Source organism: Trichechus manatus, unplaced genomic scaffold, assembly GCF_000243295.1.
Source record: "Trichechus manatus latirostris isolate Lorelei unplaced genomic scaffold, TriManLat1.0 scaffold00184, whole genome shotgun sequence".
In the NCBI taxonomy this organism is placed as follows: domain Eukaryota; kingdom Metazoa; phylum Chordata; class Mammalia; order Sirenia; family Trichechidae; genus Trichechus; species Trichechus manatus.
Window position 1 is genome coordinate 35,143 of NW_004444120.1, and position 22,968 is coordinate 58,110.

At 36.5% G+C, this 22,968-nt stretch overlaps 3 protein-coding genes across 3 annotated transcripts; all 3 read right to left on the reverse strand.

Moving 5' to 3' along the window:
- Positions 1-3,945: 3,945 nt before the first annotated feature.
- TAS2R7 (taste 2 receptor member 7) lies at positions 3,946-5,354 on the reverse strand. Its single transcript, XM_023741572.1, is given in 2 exon segments — positions 3,946-4,556; positions 4,559-5,354. Coding segments are annotated over 2 exon segments (918 nt in total). The 5' UTR covers positions 4,866-5,354.
- A 3,374-nt stretch (positions 5,355-8,728) lies between these two features.
- Positions 8,729-9,695, reverse strand: TAS2R8 (taste 2 receptor member 8). The gene is given in 3 exon segments (XM_012558757.2): positions 8,729-9,432; positions 9,435-9,519; positions 9,521-9,695. Coding segments are annotated over 3 exon segments (924 nt in total). The 5' UTR covers positions 9,656-9,695.
- A 2,214-nt stretch (positions 9,696-11,909) lies between these two features.
- Positions 11,910-12,872, reverse strand: TAS2R9 (taste 2 receptor member 9). Its single transcript, XM_012558744.1, is given in 1 exon segment — positions 11,910-12,872. A coding segment is annotated over 1 exon segment (963 nt).
- Positions 12,873-22,968: the final 10,096 nt, after the last annotated feature.

Here is a 22,968-nt window from a genome sequence, read left to right on the forward strand (position 1 = left end):
GTTGTTAACCAATGTCATAAAACAACATGTGTACTACTGTTTCATGAGAAACTATTTGTTCTGTAAGCCTTCACCTGAAGTACATAAAATATTTAAAAAGAAAAAAAAACAAAACCAATGAAAATACTAAAATTTTGCTTTTTTTCACGCTCCATTCTCTACTCCCCTTAATAAGAAAACTTAACAGAAATGTTCTATATTCTCTGTGTATATGCTTTCTCACATTTTGCTTCCTTCTTAATCCTCTCCAATGAACCCATCTTCTGCCCCTACACTGTGGTAACATTGTTCTTGTTAAGGTCACCAATTACAGTGTATCCATATTGCCAATTCCAATGGTTACTTTGCTATATCAGTTTAACCTTTTTTCTCCACTGTATTTGACACAGCTGATGTCTCCCTCCTTGCCACACGATATCATCTCATATTCCCCTTCCACCATTTTCCTTGCTTTTTTCTTATCTTCTTAGCAATTCCTTCTCATTTTCTTTTGCTGGTTCTTTATCCTCAATGTAACCTCTAAAGATTGGAGTATACCAAGGGTCATTTCCAGGCCTGTTTCTCTATCAATAATCTTTATGTTTAATGTAATACCATTTATAGTTTGATGACTTCCAAATTTATAGCTCTGATCGCTATTATTAGTTACAGAGTCATATATCCAATTATCTATTTGACATCTTCACTTGGATATTTTATAGGCCTACCAAACATAATGCATAAAAAATAGAATTTTTGATTTCTAGTCTCCCATCACTCAATTAACAGTTCCTCCCTCAATCTTTAGTAACAGTGCACTCCCAGTTATTCAAATAAAAACAATCTAAAATTTTACTTTTTTAAATTTTTTATCGTAGTAAATACAGAAGTAACAAAACACTGCCATTTCAGCAATCTTCCATCTAAAAGTTTTTTTTTAATTTTCTTTTCCTTCAAGTCCCTCCCTCCTACTAACCAATCAGCAAGACCTGTCAGCCTTACCTCCACAATCTACAGAATTCATTCCTTAAAAGCCCCCTAACCCTACTGCCACCACCCAAATCCAAGCCATAGTCATTTCCCGTATGGACTACTTACTAGAATAATTTACTAGCTAGTCCTGTTAGTTGTACTCCCTACCCATACACTAGCCTAGCTTCTTATAACCAAAGTGAACTGAAAATATCTATATGTAGATTATATTCTTATATATTATATAGATATCAAATTATGTCTCACATGGCTTCAGTTCCTTCAATGTCTTCCCACTGTGCTTAAATTAAATCTAAATTCCTTATCACGATCTACACAGCCTTTCATGATCTGGACCCTCATTTCCTGCCAGTCACCCCTTGTTCACCATGCTCTGGTCATTCGGATTTTATTGCTCTTCCTCAAACACGCCAAGCTAATATCCTCCTTAGGATCTTTGCACTTGCTGTGTTATGTGTTTAAGATTGTATTTCTCCAGGATATTGCATGCCTGGGTTATGTTTGTCATTCACGTCTCAGCTCAAATTTCACTTTCTCAGGTAGGTTTATCCTGACTCCACTATAGAAGGAAAGCTATCCTTCATCTCCAGTTATTCTCAAGGGCATTAATTACCAATTGTAATTATTTGTATGTTTACTTTATCACTATCTGTTTTCCATGAGAGACTATACATTCCATGAGCATGGAGTTTGTCACATTTTATCTGCATTTCTAGCACCCAGGATGGTGCCTGACACAGAAACATTCAATATGTGAGTGGATACCTGTTTACTAAACCAGGAATACAAACAGAAAGAAGGGAGTCTGCACGCATTCTCTGTATTCCCTTCACTATACACTCTCAGAGAAAGCCTGAAAACTCTACTCCAAACACTGGGAGTAAAATAAACAGTACAAATATTCCTTTCAACCTGAGTTATTATCATCTTTGCACAATTTCTCAGAATTAATATAATCTCACAAGATATACCCATTTACGTCAATTACATCATTTTCACCCTAGATATGCCAGTAAGGAGCATTATGTACAATAAGAAGTCTCTGATATGGCTTCTGTTTCCACCTCAGTGTCGTTTGACTGGCTGCTGTCCACAGGGAAATTGAATCTTGAGGCGTTATATTTGTAATGTTGTTTAATGGTAGAATTCTTGCCTTCCATGCAGGAGACCCGGGTTCAATTCCCCACCTCAAGCGTAGCCACCACCTGTCTGTCAGTGGAGGCTTATGTGTTGCTGTGATGCTTAACAGGTTTCAGCAAAGCTTCCAGACTAATAAGGACTAGGAAGAAAGGCCTGGCAATCTACTTTCGAAAATTAGCTAATGAAAACCGTATGGATCATACTAGCTTGATCCTCTCGTTCATGGGGCTGCTATGAGTTGGAGTTGGGGGTTGGGGGCTGAACTGAAAGCAGCTAGCAACAACAACTATTTGTAATGTAAATGGCTGATCAAGTTTCTCGGGTCCACAATATAGTCATCAAACTTGAGTCTTCCAAGATTTCCACTAGCCCTCAGGTTCTTTTTTGTTTGTTACCAATGTCTAATAAACCCCTACGCATGGACTCTGCTTAGACAGGGGCTTGGCAGGTACTCTTTCACATAATTTTGAAAAGAATGTAAGCTTCTGCTTGTGCATTTAGTTTTCTATTGTTTCTTTAATTTATAAGACACTCAGGAAATCTTTAATTTATCACCGTAAATGTGTGTCTTTTGCACCACCAAATCTCAGAGAAGAAAAATTAACATATAGACCTAGAGCACATGTAATTTTTATTTTTAACAAACTTATTGATTACAATATTTAATATCTCCTACAGAGTTGCTATGAGTCAGAATCAACTCAGAGGCAACAGGGACACATAAACATTTTCTCTTCGGCACACATGATTTATGGCTATTCTGCGCTGCTAAGTAGCAGAGCAGATCACTCCAAAATTTGTTTGCTACAACACAAATGATGTGCTTTTGATGGAATATCCCAAATAAATATTTCATAGACAACTTATATACAATTCAAATCATATTCCTCTGTGATACAGAGGTGATCCATATTGAATTCATATTTCTTTTGATAGTTTTGATGTTTTAACATCTCAGTACATAAGCTTTTGATTGGAGGTCTCATTTCGACAACCAATGCCTGCTGCATTCCTAGTTTGTTAAAATCAAACTTACACGTGTCTTTTATGGTGAAATGTCTTTTAATATGCAATAAATAGTTCTATTTACGTCCTTTCTTTTGCCAACCTTATTTTATAAAAACTTTCTACATACACTGTTCCTCCCTCACATCTATAGAGTATCTTTCTTTCATTGATCTATGAACCTGAAATAATCCTTGAATTCATTGTGACAATATTTATTTCAATAACAATTTATGCCTTAATTGTGGTGATTATTGATATTATCTGCTACATTCATAGGGTTCCACAGTATTTGATTAAGAACATTACTCTATTGAGTCTTTTCCAAATATAGTTGGATTATCTGAGAAGAAAAGTCTCACTAGGACCACGAGGATAAGCCCGCTGCATTTCACAGGAATGCAAATAACGGCAAGATGCTATTACGCTTGTTATGAAATAGCCCTACAACTTTGCATCTGGAAAAATGATTTAGAACTAACTATGAAAATGCCCTCACCTCACAGATGGTATTGGGATATTGACCTCTATTTGTTTTGAAACGTTTAAAAAAAAAAACTCTGAAAGTAGGGAAAGAGAGGAAAAAGACAGATCTATAAATATAGATAGATATAGAAATATACACACACATGTATACGTATATACATATATAGACAGACAGAGAAAGTCAACATCATCTCTCCATGAGATTCCCTAAATTCTAAGTAAATTTTAAGATAAATTCAACATAGGAAACAAACATTAATGCAAGAACCGAAGATAATTAAGAGCCATCTTCTCTTCCTTTTTTCCAAAAAATGATCGTTTTTCTTCAGATCTGTATATGTGTTAGACTTCTCTTCTTTTTAGGATATATTTTACTTTCCACAGCACTCTTAGAGATGCTTGTCTTAACTTATTGTTCCTCAGAATTAGAATAAACGAATGGCTTGAGGGACAGATTAGAGCTATCAGCTCACCCAGTATCACAGCTAGTTCTGTCTCTGGCAGAAAGTAGCTGGAGGTGGCTACAAGAAAGGCCAAAATGCAGGTAACAAAGGGGAAGAGGAAGGAGATAACAGCTGTTACGGCTCCTACGTGGGCAGCTCTGCTGGGGTCCCTGCATCCTGTGGCATTTTGCTGCATCTGCCTGGTGTGTCTCCACAGGGAGAGGATCAAGAGGAGAAATGAGATCAGGGACACAGAAAAGGGAAATAGGGTTGACAGGTTGAGAAGAATCTTGGTGGAAGCATACTGAGCTTTATTTGCTTTATTTACTCTGCATCTCTGAGTTGAATTTTTCTTCCACTTCAGCTTGACGCAAAGCATGAAATCATCATTCAAATCCTTGGTGACTGGAAGGCTAATAAACACAGAGAAGGCCAAGCACCCCAGCAGAATCCAGGGAATCACCTTGTCAATTCGCCACTTCATCCAAAGGAACAGGGGATGGAAAAATTAGCTATCTTGAGGAAATAGAAGATGCTCAGGCAGGTGGCAAACCAGACGCTTAAATTGTTGGTTAGTGTCCAGAAGAAGTCAAGGATTTTCATTTGTTTACCAGTGGTGTAGACATCTGGATACAACACCAATATCAAGCAATCTAGTAGTATTATGCACAGTAGACAAATTCTGGACATTGCCAGACTTGTGAGGATTAAATCAACGGAGGCAATCTTCCTGTTCTTGGCCCAGTCCATGCAGTTTACCAATGCAATGAATGTATTCCCTAACATCCCCACTGAAAACTCTCCAGCTGCTATGAGCATTAATATTCTCTCCACTTTACCTGGCGTGTTTGAATAGAGAAATATTCTATTCGTTTCTGGTTGACCTGATGCAGTATGATATCCACACCTGCTTCTTAGATTTTGCTATAATTTTCTTTACCTCTTTTCTTGTAGTCTGTCTTGTGATGGAGACTGGAATGCTAAATGAAGATTGTAGCTGTCGTCATTAAATCCTGGTTAGTCTTGACAAACAGCATGCTTGGTGATCCCTGGACTGGGCATTGAGTGTCTACTTACCGTCTCAGCTGGTTGTATTTTTCCACATATTTAGGCTGAGCTACTGTTTGTTAAGATGCAAATAGAGCCAATTTCCTTTCACGGTTCTGTACTATCTTTCTGAGGCTAAGTTTAAAATTTTCTGATTCATTAATCTGTGATGCATACTGATAGTCTTTAATAGTGTTGCCAGATTTAGCAAATAAAAACAGGACATGCAGTTAAATTTGAACTGCAGGTCAAAATGAATAATGTTTTATGCCTCAAATTGCATGGAATTAATACTTCTGGGAAGTACTGAAACTCCGATTAACTGGATGTCTTGTATTTCATCTAGCAAATCTACACCTCAAGGATCTCCTAGCAATTAGAAAATGGGCAAAATTTAAAATTTGTTGGGGAACCTTCATTTTGTTGATAAATAGTAATATAGATTATTAGTAACGAATCTGAAGTTTGGGTCCACATTCAGGAATTTAAAAGGTTAACACTAAATATAGATGATTTGGTTCCAAAAGAAGTATTTTAGCCCATTTATCTTGCTTGTTCAGATAGGCAATTGTTTGGCACAAGGTCTCTTAAAGTAATGCATTTTCTTCTAAGTCAAATGACATTTAATGGTCACTTAGTTTGTGATGCTATGTATAATAAGGTGAAGGAGCCGTAATAACAACAGCAACAAAAAGAGTATTGATTACCTTTAGACTTTTCCTTTTCGCCTAAGATGTTCTCCAGAGCAGTTGTACGTATGAGGGAGGAGAGAGAGATTCTGTTTCTTTGTACTCTGCACACTTCTCCATATCAAATTGTATCTGAGTATCTTGACCCTTCAACTTTCTATCTTGTTAGGCAGGAGACTGATGATTAAATTTACCTCATCTTTGCATTCTAAGAGCTGCCCCATAGGGTTTCCAAAGAGCAGCTGGTGGATTCCAACTGCAACCTTTTGGTTCGCAGCCAAACTCTTAACCACTGTGCCACCAAGGCCCCTTTTGTGAGATAGCTTCTCTAATTCAGAGTTACCGAGAAACACTATGCCACATAATGTCTCCACAGAATAATTCTGGGGTACTCACACCTTCCTGTGAACACATGTATTCTCTCATCCTTCCTTAAAGGACAAGACTTCATTCCTGAGACGCAGCCCTGATGTTTGGACCAATTACCTGCTAATGTAACCATGTTCACAGGTGACGTCTTTTCTCTGATTTTGGCAATGATCCCTGACCTAGTTACATTATTGGTAAATAAGGTGCTCATAGCAACTGTGATAATATCTTCATCCAGATATATTTTAGACTAAATTTTTGTTTTATTGCAAGTAAGTGTAGATTTTATGCTTGCTAATGATGTATACCGTAAAGGTTATAGGAATGTTATACTTAAGGGAAAAAACTTACACTAGAGAGCATTTTATCATGAACAGCCTACTTTCAACTCCAATCATTGTGGTCATTGGAGATATTTGATAGTATGAAACAGAAACAAACATGGAAGGAAGGACTTCGGACTAATGGGATGGGGGGCAAACCTTCCCAGAGCACTGATATTATAAACCACTTTGTTTAAAACTGCAGAAGAATATAAAGTTCATCCCAGCATAGAATACACAAGTGCTTCGTAGAATATACTGATATACAGTATTTCATGAAAGGAGCATCAACTCTCCTTTGCTGCACAGCAAATAGAAACATAAATAACTGAGGTATTAGAAATATAGCTGATGAGGTTTATGTACTTAGGACTGCAGATACTGGTACTTTACAGAGTAAATTTTGTATAACTCCAAGCAAAAAATCTCGATCATTTTCAGGAAAATAGTATTTTAGTTGTGATAAAAGGAAATGGGTAGATTGAAATTGACTAGAATTAGACACAGAAAATCGTGTGAGTAAAAGCAAAAATACCCAGCCAGATCAGAACAGACAAGGCTTTAAATGTGCCAGGCCAGGTGTTTCCATTATACTCTCCTGATAAGGGATGTGATGTTCAAAGTAGAACAATATTTTATTAATGACTCTTATTTTTCTTCATCTTTCTTTTTTTAATAATTTGCTCTGTATATATTATGGACATGTTGTTGTTAGTTGCTGTCAAATCGGTTCTGACTCCCGGCCACCCCATGTGTGCAGAGTTAGAACTGCTCCATAGGGTCTTCAATGGCTCTGACCTTTCGGAAGCAGATCGCGGAGACTGTGTTCCCAGGTGTCTCTGGGTGGATTCAAACTGCCAGCCTTTCAGCTAGTAGTTAAATGCGTAACCGTTTGCACCACCCAGGGACTCCTTTATGAAGTTCATTATGGATATACATTCATTTTTAGTGACAGTATATAGTTATTCCACGGAGCCCTGATGGGGCGCAGTGGTTAAGAGCTTGGCTGCTAACCAAAAGGTTGGCAGTTTGCCTGGAAACCCTATGGGGCAGTTCTACTCTGTCTATAGGGTCGCTGTGAATCAGAATCGACTGACAGCAACACGTTTTGTTTTTTATACAGTTATTCCATAGTATACACTAATTTTTTCACAATTCATTTCTTCCCTGAAGTCCTGAGTGAAAAGAACCCGTGTAGGTGATGTTCAGGAAAGGAAGTGACAGAAGCGGTTTGACCGATTCTATTTATCCCTGTCCTTTACCGGACTGTGAAAAGCACTTAGCAGCACCCCTTAGAGGAAGATCTTTGAATGAGCTCAGTTTTTATACAGATCCTGCCTGAAAATCAAGTTATCTGAAGAGAAATTTAATTTCAAGAGAAATGAATAGGAGGTACCAGAACCAGGAAGCAATCACCTGGGAGACCACGGAAAACGCCATCACTCAGCTGGAAAGAGAGAGATGGTGTACATAACCAGGAAACTGAAGCAGACACAGCGCCGGGGGGATCTGAGGTCCTGGTTCATAAGCCCAGCCTGAGCCAGAGCTATGATGGAGCACAATAAGGGCCAGCAATGATTTTTGGCAATGATTTTTTAATTTTACAAAATTAATTTTTAATTTAAAATTTTTTTTTAAAATTATAAAATTAAAGGAGAAACCAGTAAGGACAACTCAGGTAGCTTTCCTCGTGGTCCAAAGGAAAATTTTAAAGGAATTTAACTAAGCAGCACAACTCAGGTAGCTTTCCTCGTGGTCCAAAGGAATTTAACTAAGCAGCACACACCTAACATCTGCAGTGAGAGGACAAAAAGAGAAATGTGAACTCTTCAAAACATCTGGCGGAAAGGGAGTGTGAAGATGAGAATGTCTGGGGCATAAAGACACCTCAAAAAACAAAACAAAAACCCATTGCCATTGAGTCAATTCCAACTCATTGTGACCCCCTGTGTTACCAAGTAGAATTGTCCTATAGGGTTTTCTTGGATGTAATCTTCATAGACAGATCACCAGGCCTTTCTTCTGCAGTGCCCCTGGGTGGATTTGAATCACCCATCTTTAGGTTAGCAGTCTAGCACAAACCCTTTGTGCCACCCAGGGACCTCATAGTTGGTTAATAGGGCTCAATAACACTTAAACATATGCATCCAAAATAAATGGAATAACGAAACTAATGAGAAGTAGTATGTAAGAAAATTATATTTTTATTAGAAAAAAAGATCTACTTTTAAAATCCATTGATAAGGCTAAGATTTTATGTCATGCAGGCTATTTTTCCACATGTCAGCATCCTGGCAGATGCCTGCCTCAGCTTGTTATATCCAAGAATTAAAATTAACGAGTGACCAGAAGGATAGAGAATTGTTATGGTCTCTCCAAATATCACAGCTACCTTTTTTTCTGTCCCACAGTAGCTAAAGGTCAACCAAAAAAAAGTCAAATAGTACACAAATAGGAGGAAAGTAAATAAAGTCACAGTTTTCATGGCTCTTACATGGGCCTCCATGCTGGAGTCTCTACAACCTGTAGCTTTGTGTTTCATTTGCTGAGTATGTCTCCACAGGGATATCATTAAAAGGAAAAATGAGATCAATGACCCAGTAAATGGGATAATTCCCAACAAGTCAGAGACAGTCAGTACATTAAGCTCAGTTTTACTTACATAGAACAATTCAATGAAGTTGCTTTTCGGTTTTGCAAGGATATGAAACCGATAATCACAACTGACTATCGTTACTAGTATAAGGAAGGTCAACAAGGAGATGGCCAAGCACCCCAACAGGATCTGGACAACAGCTCTGTCAGTTCTCCACTTCAACCAGAGAAAAAGTGGATGGGAGAAATTGGCTATCTTGAGGAAATAGAAGACACTGAGGCAAGTGCCAAACCAGGTACTTGTGTGATTGCTGAGCATCCAGAAGGTATCAATGGCTATCCTTAGTTTTACATTTAAAAACAATCAGGGTGGAATATCTGTATGACGATATCTAGTACTATCACACAGATCAGACAAATTCTGGAGAGAGCTAAACTGGTGAGGATGTTAGTCAAGTGAGGACAGCTTTTTCTTCTTAACCCAGTCAATCCAGGTTACCAGTCCAATCAATCCATTCCCCAATAATCCCATTATGAATTCTTCAGTTGTTGTGATCACGAAGATGCTGTCTCCTGCACTGAGCATGTTTGTACAGAGAACACCTGACCTGAAATATCATTGCAGATGGGCTAATTTACAGATGACCAGTTGGAGAGTGATCAATGAAATCTTCACATCATGGAACAGTATTTTCATCTGTCATCATTTTGATTTTGATATCGTTCCCCAAAGTGCCCAACTCTCCTCTGAAATAGGATTGTTTCTACATTCATGAAGACTCAATGAACCGGCAGCTCCAAACAAACAGCTCAAGCAGCTATTTGTAGCCTAGGCAGATTGTGATTATTGCCCTTTAGCGAGTGATAACTAAAACTTTTGACTGAAACTGTTTCCTCTCATGCAAATGCAATGAGAGTTTATTTCATGAATTTGCAGTAGGCTTCTTCCTATAAGCTATGCATATTTGAACCTGTCAAGTTGAGTTTTGAACCACAAAAAACATGTGTTTAATGAAAATCAGAATTTGCAAATAAAACTGAGTTTTCATCACCGTACATTAAGAATTACCCACAAATCAGGTTTCATAGCTGGAAATGGATTTTAGGTTAGGAAATGGTTAGTACAATTCAATTGTAGAGAGTTTACATTCAGTCCGGGGGTAATATTTTTTGTCTTCATTTTGATGGTTAATTAAGGAAGGCTATGATACAAATCTAATTATAAATGACAGTGTTACTAGTCAGGTGAGAACATGGCAATATTAACTAAGAATTTCTGTTGGTACAGTTGTTTATTAGAATTGAAAGATGCCAGATAAAGATTTGTTATCTTCCGTTTTATTTAATGTGCGAAGTGTTCTCCATGACAATTCAATTTTTGAAATGTTGTCTTTTGGATAATAAAGATTTTCATATAAAATTAAAGAAATGAGCACTTCAAATGTATCTAGTTCCAATTAACCCCTTTTCTAAGGTTTGTGTTCTCACAATCCACATTATAGTCATTTCTCTAGATGGGCATGTAAACAAACAAAGAAATAATATTTTTTTACAAAAAAAAAAAAAAAAAAAACTTCCAGGAAATAGTACTATTCTACTATTAGACTTATTACTAGATATATTCTTTTTTGGGGAAACATGACTTAGCCCATAAGAAATTTGAAGCAGACAATACAAATCACAATAAACTAGAGTTTTTATGCTTGTATTTAAATAGTTTTCCAGCGTAAACAACATACTAGTTTCTTTCTTATTTCTTACATTTGCCTAACGTGCATTAGGAAAGCATGAAATTCAGACTTAAAAAACCTAATTGTTTATAAAATACTACTGCAAACAAAATAAAAAAAGAGAGCTATGAAGAGGAAAACATGGAAAAATCCTGAGTCTAGAAGGTTAGAAAGCATTCCAGAGAATCCTTTGAGAACTAACTCCTAAAACTACCATCGCCAGCTAGGTTCAGTTATGGAACAACCTGCTCATCGAGTCCCTCCACCTTCTTTCCCAAGGTGGTTCTGGTATACACATTCCTAACCGGTACAAAACCCCCTTTCCTGGTCAAACCTTCTTTCTTGAGGTCATATGAGTTTTCCTACATCATGCTTTTCCCTAGGCAAAATCTCATCAAAGACTCTTTTTCTCCCCTCCTGATCAGGACAAACCATTCAGAAGCGAATGGAATAGGGCAGAAAAAGTGAGGACTGGCCTTTAATTCAGACAATGTAGATCATTTTTTACAAGATTGATTTTATAAGAAGGGCTAACGTGTTCTAAAATCTCTTCCCCCACAGGCTGTTTGCCTGAAATTCTTCTACTCACTGAGTTCAAGGCCTTTGCCAGTGTTGATGTTGTGTGCTGTAGAATCGTTTCTGACACATAGTGACTCTACAGGACAGAACTTCCTCACAGGGTTTCTGAAGCTGTAAAGCTTTACAGGTGCCGATCACCAAGTCTTTTTTCCTGCAGAGCAGCTGGTGGGTTCAAACAGCTAAGCTGGTGAATTCAAGCAGCCGAAAGCTTAACCAATGCAACACCAGGGCTCCTTCCTTTGACAGTAATATGGCAGAAAGAAGCAGAAAATCTTTGCATTTAGGCAATGGTATAAAATGTTAGTGTGGGATTTAGAGTTTTGTTTTGTTTTTTTTCCTGCAAGGACAAAAGAAACATAGTGGTTTGATGCTAACATTAGATTAAAGAATAAACCAGACAGAAATGTGACACAAAATTTATCTCGAGAATAATGACAGCTATTAATGATTTCCCATAGAATGTAAGAAAAAAAATAAATGCAATCACTTGGCAGAAAGTGACAAAAATCTTTTATTGATTTCTTTCTTCTTTTATTCAGGAGTCTCCCTGAATCTTTCTATGGAACAAAAGGTTGTGAAACCCTTCACAAACTTTAGCACCTTCAGAAAAGCCTTCCTCAGCTTGCTGTTCCCCATTATCAGGATGAATGAGTGACTTGATGGGAAAATGATAGCTATTATACCACCACACGTCACCACTAATTTTCTCTGAGGAATCAGGAAGCTAGCGGTGACTACAAGAAAGGCTGTGTAGTACATAATGAGGAGGGGCAGAAAGATGATCACCACCTTTATGGCCCTCATGTGGGCCTCTGTGCTGGGGCCTCTGGACCCTGTGGCATGAAGTTGCATCTGCTTGGTGTGTCTCAACAGGGAGAAAAGTAACAAGAGAAAAGAGATCAGGGATAGAATAAAGGGGACTACAGCCCCCAAGTTCAGATGAACCTGTTGCAAAGCATTTTGGACTTTACTCACTTCGAATTCCAAAGTTCTGTTTTCTTCATTATGGTCCTTGAAGTGACACCGGAAATCCTCATGCAAATGGAAGCTCACTGAAACACTAATAAGTAAGGAGATGACAAAAGACCCCAGAATAATCCCAAGGACGACTCTGTTCGTATTTTGCTTCAGCCAGAGGAAAATCGGCTGAGAGATATTGGCTATTTTGAGTAAAGAGAAGATGCTGAGGCAAGAAGCAAATCAGACACTTGAACAATTGCTAAGCATCCAGGAAACATCCAAAATGCTCATTAGTTTACCATGAGTATATGCATCTGGAGAGAGCACCGTAACAAAGCCATCTAAAGACATTACACACAACAAAAAGATTCTGGAGTTGGCCAAGCTGATCAAGATGATGTCAACCAAGGAGATATCTCTCCTTTTGAGGTAGCCAATGCAGTTAACCAGCACAATGAATCCATCTCCCGAAATCCCTATCACCAATTCACCAGCAATCAGGATCATATATTTGACCTCCATTGTACTTGGCATGTCAGCAGAGACCTCTGATTTTGAATATCACTGATGATGAGTTGATTTCCAGCTGATCATAGAAGAGTGATGAATATGTCTGCCCCTTAGGTCATACTGCAGTTGTTTTTATCCATCCTCTTTGTCAGCCGTGATTCAGGTCAAGAAGATGGCCAGCTCTGCTCTGGCTTCGAACTGCCCAAAGACTTCACTGATTGGGGCCAGTAATTTCCACTGTGTGTAGTGATGATGATTAAAAGGCTCTAACATGCAAATGGGAATGGATCTGATTTCTTGGATTTGCACAATCTTCCTCATTTTAAGCTTTTATATTTTAGGTTCATCAATCTGAGCTGTGGACTAGGAATTTCAAGAAGGAATCAATTACTTGGAAAATACAGCTAAACTCTCATTTGGAGATGGATTATTTTGACATCATCACCTTCTCAAATTACTTGTGAAGTTCCCCCAAATTGTGGTCTGTTTTGTACAAATGCAGGCGTAGGGGGCTTAAAAATAATCAGTGAATTAAAAGTGCAGGGCATTAACATTAATAATTTAAATATTAATGTAACACATTGAATTCATTAATTAGGACAATTCAGATAGGACAGTAGTGATTTTCAATTTTCTTTAAACGACAAAGTTTGTGTTTTATATAATAAGGTGTATGTTTTACCAAGCACTATGTCTAGAAAATATTTGTTATCTTTGGCTTTATTCAAATTAAAAAAATGTTCTTAAAAGGCATGAAACATTTTCCTAGTCACCTCAGGGCAAGGAACTTATCTTTCAATTTCCAAAACCTCACCTCTCAGCTATTCAACTTCTAACTCTTTCACGCAGTAATACTGAAGAAACTCAGTTGTGTCAATCCACTCTTCTTGGTCAGAATTTCATCTCAGAATCTGTATTTGTATGCAACCTATTATGGTTTGATAAAATATATCTTCTTTATAATGCTTTTAGGAGAACTGACATCCATTTCAAAGGCAAAACATATATCTGATCAGATTTTCATTATGGTTTTATGATTTAAAGCACATAGTATCTAAATCCATAAAACAGTAAACTAAACTATACTGATATTCTCTTCCATTGGCTTCAATATTTCACTAACTTAACACACAATCTGGAGGCTTTCAGACTTTGGCATAACTGGAGAAGCTGCTCTGTCAGAGGGAAATGGCATGAGGTGATCTCAAATAAATACCCCAGCATCATTTGCACATGTATTCTGAGAATAACAGAAGCTGAGTATAGGAACTGGGGACCAAGAGTACTACCTGTTATGTGGGGTTAAGGGTCAAGTATCTTATCATATATTTAAGAGTCATTCAGATTTCTTTTTTTGTGAACTGTGTATATTCTTCTTTTTAAAATATTTTATTGTATTTTAGGTGAAAGTTTACACAGCAAATTAGGTTCCCCTTTAAAAAATTTTATACAAAATTTTCCAAGCCATTGGTTACATTTTTTACAATGCGTCAACATTCTCATTATTTATATTCTGTTTGTTCTGTTTCCATTGATCTAACTTCCCTTTCCCTTCCTTGTCTTCTCATCTTTGCTTTTGGGTAAAGATTGACCATTTGGACTCATATAGTTAATTGTGTATGGGAGCACATTACTCATAGGTGGTATTGTTTATTTTATAAGCCAATCTATTATTTGGCTGAAAGGTGACCTGCAGTTAATAGTTTCCATTCTAAGTTCAAAGGGTACCTTAGGATGATAGCCTAGGCGTTTCCTCCAGTCTCCGTCAGTCCAGTGGGTCTGGTCTTTTTTAGGAATTTGAGTTTTGTTCTACATTTTTATCTCATTTTATCTGGGACCTTCTATTGTGTTCTTGGTCAGAAAGGTTGGTAGTGGTAGCTGGGCACCATCTAGTTCTTCTGGTCTCTGGTTAGAAGGGGCTGTGGTTTATGTGTGCTATTAATCCTGTGGACTAGTATCTTCTTTGAGCCTTTGATTTCCTTCACTCTTTTGGTAGATATGAGAAGAAACTAGTAGAGTAGAGACCAATAGTTGTATCTTAAGTGGCGGCTCACAAGCTTTTAAGACCCCAGATGTTACTCACCAAACTAGGATGTAGAACATTAACTTTGTGAACTATGTTATGCCAATTGATTAGGTTGTCCCCTGACACTATGATCCCGAGCCTTTTAACCCAGTAAACTGATCCTGTGAGTTGTATGGATATGTCTAGGAAGGCTTCATAACTGTACCACCTATGTGATTTGTTATATATGTGGATATACATGCACACGCACACAGATGTGTATATACATATGCCTACAGATACACCTATATGCATCCATATCTACCTACATAACCACACACATAATTTTTGGGTTTTTTTTTTTCTGTTGTTGCTAAATTGTACATATTATAGCATTTACCAGAATTGACCCTTTTTCTCGTGTACTTCTCAGTGTCTTTATTTACCTTGGTCAAGTTGTGCTGACTTCACCCATATTTGGGATTGCTTTTCCCATCACCAGAAGTAACAAGTGTCTACTCTTGAAAGTGATTCCCCTCCTTCTCCCTCCCATCCCCAGTAACCATTAAAGAACTTTGCTTTCTGTATGTATATCTATTCTTGACTTTTGATAATAGTGGGACCATACAATGTTTGTCTTTTCATGATTGACTTATTTAACTCAGCGTAATGTCCTCCAGATTCATCCATGTTATGTTTCACAGACTCCTCATTATTCTCTATAGTTGTGTAGTACTCCACTGTATGTGTGTACCACATTTGTTTATCCATTCATCCATTGATAGGCACTTAGGTGGTTTCCATGTTTTTGCTATTGTGAATAATGCGGCAGTGAACATAGGTGTGCATATGTCTATTCATGTCACTGCTCTTATATCTCTAGGATATATGCCGAGGAACTGGATTGCTGGATTATCAGGTATTTCTATTTGTAGCTTTTTGAGGAAGCACCATACTGTTTCCTCAAAAAGGAAATGAGATTGTACCATTTTACAGTCTCACTAGCAATGTATAAGAGTTTCAACTCCCCACAACCTCACCAGCATTTGTTGTTTTCTGTCTGAACTATCTATATTCTTTTCTCGTTTTTCTGCCTTTTCATGAATTTCTAGGAGTCTCCAGGTGGCACAAACAATTAAATGCTTGACTACTAGCCAAAAAGTCGGCAGTTGAAACACACCCAGAGGTGCCTTGGAATACAGACCTGGTGATCTGCTTCTGAAAGATCACGACATTGAAAACCCTGTGGAGCAATTCTACTCTGCACATAGTTGGTGGCCGTGAATCTTAATCGACTCAATGGCAAATAACAACAACAACAAGGAGGTTTTTACATATTAGAGGGTTTCGGGAAAATTACCAACATTTTCCTAGTTTGTCAATTGTCTTTAGCCTTTTTTTTTAAGGTGAGCAGAAGTTTTCAAGTTTTACATAGTCATTTTTATCAGTCTTTCTTAAAACAACTTTAGGACTTTGAGGTCATAAAAAAATTGAAATGTTTCTACATTTTTCTCTATTGTTTTTATTATTTGCTTTTTCTTTACATTTAAATTTGTAATCAATTTTAATCAATTTGGAATATATATATATATATATATACACACACACACACGTTCATACATAGTCAATTGTGGGCCCAGATTTATTTTGCTACAGACAGATGTCCACTTGTTCCAATAATGTTAATTGGGTAATATTATTTCCCCCCTGATATGAGATGCCACCTTTATTTAAATGATAATTGAGGATCAAGTGGCAGCTGCATTTGACTCATTGCATAAATGATGACTAAAGGACTGTGAGTGGCATGGCTATTTCTAGCTACATAGGAGAACTTACGACAATTCAAGGTTTAAATTTTCAGCTTATATAACAGTCAGAAAATCAGAGATCTTCTATGGTGGCTCTAAAAGAAGCTCTTATTTTTTTGTAGCTGTAAGTCAGACTTAAACTTAGTTGTGTATGTAACTGAATTACTATAAGTTTTCCAAATTCAAAGAGGATGATGGGATCCTGAAATATCAGTGCTTAACTGGTAGAGACAAGACACAAATAATGTATTGAACAGCGAGGCCTAAGTGGTTATTAGAATATATGGAACCTCAGGTATCTTTGGTGGTGCTTTATTGATGATGGTGTCTTTAGGAAGGAAAGAGATGGGCATTCTACTGAAATCTGACATGATCTTTATCACAGGAGAAGTTCTGGGTCTGGTGGTCAGAAAACAGACTTCATTGTCACAAGGCTAACTCATGATTTCACCTGGTCTATAGTTCTAAGCCATTGTCCAAATCCAGGGCTATTTGACTGAAGAAGAGGCAAGATTCTCTCGAGGAAGGGCTGTCCTGCACTGCCACAAGTATATACTACAGGTCTTCTTCCAAGACTTTTCTTCATGCTATTTACTAGGATGGTTCAAAAATACCAAGAAGTTTAGGGGATTAGTGTACATTAACTCAAAATTGACACTAATTGTTGAGGACCTCAAACACCACTATGGTTCACCAATAAAAAACAGAGGCTTATGGTGTTTAGGTATTGACAAAGTTTGAACCATAGTGAGTCAAAGTAGGTCTCATGACCCCACTCGGTGGTTATTTTTACATTTCCTGAGTGTGTAGTTGGAATAGATACACCTGAAAAATGGAAAAGCCCCCACACTGGCTGTCGTATCCATGGAATTAACTACTGTGGTTGAAGGTTCAAGTGGAAGCCCCTGAATTTCCTTCTATGTCAGCATAGTAGTAAACCAAAGCAACACCTCATTCTTTGGAGAATTGCCAACACTAACCCCATCATAAAGACTTGAAAAATGAAGAGATGGTGAAACTTAACCCTACCTCCATTAATACTATATAAATAAAATATCTATAAATTCCCGTTTTATTAACTCTTACTAACAAGAATGAGTAACGTGATTGTGAAATGTCTTTTCACAAGTTTATAGAGATGTTAATATGCTTTTTCCTTTAGATTTATAAATATGGTCAATTAGCTGGATAGATTTTACAATATCAAATTATTCTTACATTCCTGATATAAACTCCACTTGATATATGAGTACTGTTATTTTAGGAAAACTGCTGCCATTTTATTTGCTAATATTCTATTTATAATTTTTATCTTAGTGTTTATATCCTAACACCAAAAAGTAAGATTAGACTGAGCTTTATCTATATATAGCTTACTTAATAAAAGTTTCTGAAAGTTTTTCATTCTTTTTCTATACTCTAGAACAGCTTAAATGGTATTGGAATTATCTATTCTTTAAAGGTTTGATAGAATTTGGTTTTCATCTGAGCCTGTAGCTCTTTTTGGGTTGTAACTCTTTGACAATATCTCTGATTCCTTTAAGGTAATCAGTACATTTATGTTTTCTCTTTCTTCTTGAGTTTGGTATCAGTTAAGATATATTTTTCTACTTTGTACATATTTAAATACTTATTTGTAAAGAATTAAAATTGTGTATTTGTGCTTTGTTCCCTGCTATACTTTTTATTTTTTAATTAGATTAGTTAATGGTTTATATTTTTTCTTCCCAGAAAAAAAAATGTATTGTCTAACTCATACATTCTAGCATACATATTTTTTTCTTCAATCCTTCTGTATGCTTTCTTGTAAGTTTTTTTTTTTTTCTTTATTCTGGCTTTTCTGAGTTGAATATTTTTTAATATATGCATTTATGGCTATGAGTTGTCCCCTGATCATTGCTTTAGCTGCATCTGTGTAGAAAAGTGTTAACACAGCAGACCTCAGACCGTTATCCTTAGAAAGGCCTGTTTGCAAGGCTGGTCCTTGGTTGGCCTCTGAGAACTTGGATTTCAAAAAGGTTCCCATCATTCCCTGATAAGAGTGTCTCACTGTACCTAAATTTTGTGCAAACAGTGTGGTTTATACTGAACAGCTGCTTACCCTCTGAGAGTCAGGAATTTTGGAATGAAGTAGGCAGAGGGTACTTACAGGGCCAGACACCAATAAAAACCCTGGGTGCTGAGTCTCTAATGAGCTTTCCTAGTGAACAAAATTTCACACCTGTTGTCACAAAGCATTACTGAAGGAACTAAGCATGTCCTATGTGATTCCACTGGGAGAAGACACTTGAAGTGTGGCACCTGGTTTCTTCTGAACTTTACCTTTATGCTTTGATAATTTTATTTTGTATAATTTCACAAAAATAAATATTAGCTGTGATTATAACTACAAATTGAGTCTTATGAGTCTTCCTAGTGAATCATCGAAACTTGGGGTTGTCTTGGGGACGCTCTCCAGAGTATCCCCATAGATTTTGATGTGTAGTATGTTTATCATCATTGTTTATTAGATATTCTCTAATTTTGATTAATGTTTCATTGCTGACCCAACAGTTTTTTAAAGAGATTTTACCAACTTCTAGATCGAATGGAATACTTGTGAATATTTTTTGCACTATCATCAGAGAGAATATCTTTTATTTTGGTATTTATTGAAGATTTCTTTGTTTCATAACATCTACACAATTTTTGTTAATCTTTCAAAGGCTCTTGAGAAAAGAAAGTATCCTATTTTCAGAGTACTGAGTTTTATAAATATCAATCAAATCTACCTTATAAACTAAACCAAACCTATTGCCGTTGAGTCAATTCCGACTCATAGCGACCCTATAAAACAGAGTAGAACTGCCTCATAGGGTTTCCAAGGAGCAGCTGATGAATTCAAACTGCCAGCCTTTTGATCAGCAGCTGGAGCTTTTAACAACTGTGTCACCAGGGCTCCAAATCTATCTTAATGATTATATTATTTATTTTTTTAACCTATTTTTTTTTTTACTTGAGCTGTGATAAATTGAGAAAGGTTATTAAAGTCTCCTACTATTTATATGTGGAGCTATTTAATGGATTATCTTTTGTCAACTTGATATCACATCCATTTCCTCCTAGAATCTCCTTTGAAAAGAAAAATTCAGGAACTATATTCTGCAGAATCCCTTTCCCAGTAGGTCATGGGTTAAAATTTTATTAGCCAGATTTCTATTAACACTAATATATGTCTTGACTTTTTTATCTGGCTGACCAAAGAGTTCTTTCATTAGTGTGTCTTAGTTATCTAGTGCTGCTATAACAGAAATACCACAAGTGAATGGCTTTAACAAAGAGAAATTCATTTTCTCACAGTCTAGCAGGCTAGAAGTCCAAATTCAGAGCGTCTGTTCCAGGGGAAGTGTTTCTCTCTCTGTCAGCTCTGGAGGAAGGTCCTTCTCATTAAATCTTCCCCCGGACTAGTAGGAGTTTCTCCAAGCAGGAACCCCAGGTCCAAAGGACACGCTCTGCTCCTGGAACTGCTTTCTTGAAGGGATATAGTTTTTGCATTTCAGTGTGCATCCCTCACACTCAGGATGTATAGTTTGGTTGTTGCTTTCTCTTCAATCTCTGTGGTTCTTCTTCTTCTTTTGTACTTCCACAAAAATTTTGTTCATCTTAGCTGCTTTTGCTAATTCTTCCATGTATTTCAGAGTCTGCATATTATATATGTTTCCTGATTTCACCAATATTTTTCTTTTCCTTTTTAGTTTTTGCTAGTTTGCAGAATAAGAGGGAAATGCTGAATTATACTTTAAATATAAATTACATATATGTGTATGTTTATTTTGACTAAGAAATCAAAGTAGAGATATAGGCAATATGATATTTTAGTATCTGGAAAGAAAAGTTTAAAATATGCTTTAGGAAACAGATGTTAAAGCAGTTTCATTTGATGTCTACAGAGCTATGAGAAATTTTTATTCCTGAACATCTATAAAAAGGTATAAAAATGATGTGATTCTACAAGGAAGTGAGGAAAGATAGACACTAAATGGTAATAATGTTATGAATAGGATACAGTGAACTCTGATTAGAAAGTCACAGTTTTTTTTTTGAGTGTTTTGCTCTCTGTCTTAGTACATAGAAGAACCAGTCAAAATACTAGTCCCTTTTCTTCAAGAAGAAAGGAGACATCAGTCTGGGCCTGAGGGGAAGACAAAGAAAGAACTAGAAAGTGATATTTTTGGAAATACGAAGCCTAATAGATATTTAAAACTGTAACATCTCAACTGAGAAATGAGAATATAAGCTTTGGACTTTCTTAGCTATATATTTTGCAGCAAAAATATTATTAAAAAAATTAACTAGCATATAAGTAATAGGATACATATTCATGAACACAAACACACAGTTTAAATGAACATTTTAAAAATTTTATATTTAAACTATTGTTAAAACTTATTAAACAAACACAATAGTTTCACAAAAATTTTAATGAGTTAATACTTCATCTGTTCATGCTATAAAAGTTTTAGACAAAATAAATTGATAAAAATTAATTTTCTAAATTGTTATGAGAAGGCAGATGCCCATGTCGTTCTAGTAAATGATACTTGTGCTTCTTTGTGAGGTTAGTTTCTTAAGAAAGATGAGATTACAGAGTTCAAAAGCGCACACTACGCTCGTCATGACCAAAGCCATAAAACAGCAATACTTTGAAAAGACCTTCACTGGTCACTGAGTTGAAAATCAACTTGATGGCACCCAACAACAACAACAAAGTAAAGAAACTGAACTGCATTCTGATGGATGGTCACATCATGCTTCAATCTCATGTCAGGGGTAGATTACCCAATAATCAAGGTAAGCACGGCCTTAGTTCTGCATACTTACTAATCTGTAGTGAATGATGTGGTAAAAACCAGGTGAAATAGTTCATTATAGATTAGTAAGTAAACACAGTTTAGCCGATGCTCACCTTGCTTACTGTAAACTGGAGTGTACCTCGTTCACTGGTTAATTTGCCCTTGCTCATGGTATGCAGTACTTGATGACTTTAATTAAATTTTTTCGATGAGAAAACTTTGAGGTGTTGGATGAAGTAGGCTGAAGAAGGTTCACTGGGCAGCAGAAGTCTTCTGGTATGAATTTGTAAGTTCCAGAAAAGATAAACATGAATATAGGTGACTGATAACTGGCTTTCTTGAATTCTCTGGTAAACTTGTAGATTCAGGAAACTTACTTTGCCTTCTGAATCCAAGTCTTTTTCTTATATCCCTTCTTTCCCTTCTTTAGCCATAAGTGGAATATGGATCACTTCAGGAAAGGTATTCTTCCTATATTCAAGTGCAAATGAAACTATGCTCTGGTGTATGAGCTGAAATGCCTAAGCATCTACGCTTACTAAAATGCCATCGTATCCTCTCTTGCTAAAAATGAAACTCAAATGGTCTCATTTCATTTTGCCACTTTCGGTAATCTCCTTCTGTTATTTGTTCTTTGGATTTCATCCTAGCATCAAGAGGTTAAAGAAGGTATCCTAGCTGACAGATTTTTACATGTGTTTTCATTGCAGAAACAATTTAATTTAGATATGTAAGGTTAGTTGATTATTTTTCCCTATACTAGAAAACAGATTGGGAAACTTACGAGGTCATTTCTTGCATCTCTTGTTCTCAGAAGTGATCAAACACAAACCTACTAAGGCAGACGTTTCTGTAAATTCATTGTCTTTTCCTTGCTGAAGTACTGTTTACCATTCTTCAGAACCTGACATTTTCCATTGATATTTTCACTTTAATTACATTACTGATCATTCCTGGTCAAGTCAGGCAAATGTCTATACTCTCTTCGCATTATAAATCAAGATCAGATTGCTTCTACATTTGGTCCTATTTTCAGACCACTTATATTTCATATAGTTGCTAACTTCATCGCCCACTTCACTCCAAAAGTTCACTATGTCCACCAGAATTTGTAGTCAATCATCAGCAAAACCCTTATATTCTCATCCACATCTCTGACAGTTCACTTTGACATCTACGTTTGAACTCAGGGGGTCTTAAATTTTTTTGTGCAGTGAACCAGTTTGGCAATGTGGTGAAGACTCCTGAGAATGTTTTAAAATGCATAAAATAAAAATATATGAAATTTCAGGGACAAAATCAAAACATTAACTACAGAACTCAAACAAATAGAAAGAGAACAGCAAAAAAAGCCCACAACCAATAGAAGAAAGGAAATAGTAAAGATCAGATCAGAAATAAATGCAATAGAGAACAGAAAAACAATAGAAAGAATCAACAAAACCAAAAGTTGGTTCTTTGAAAGAATCAAC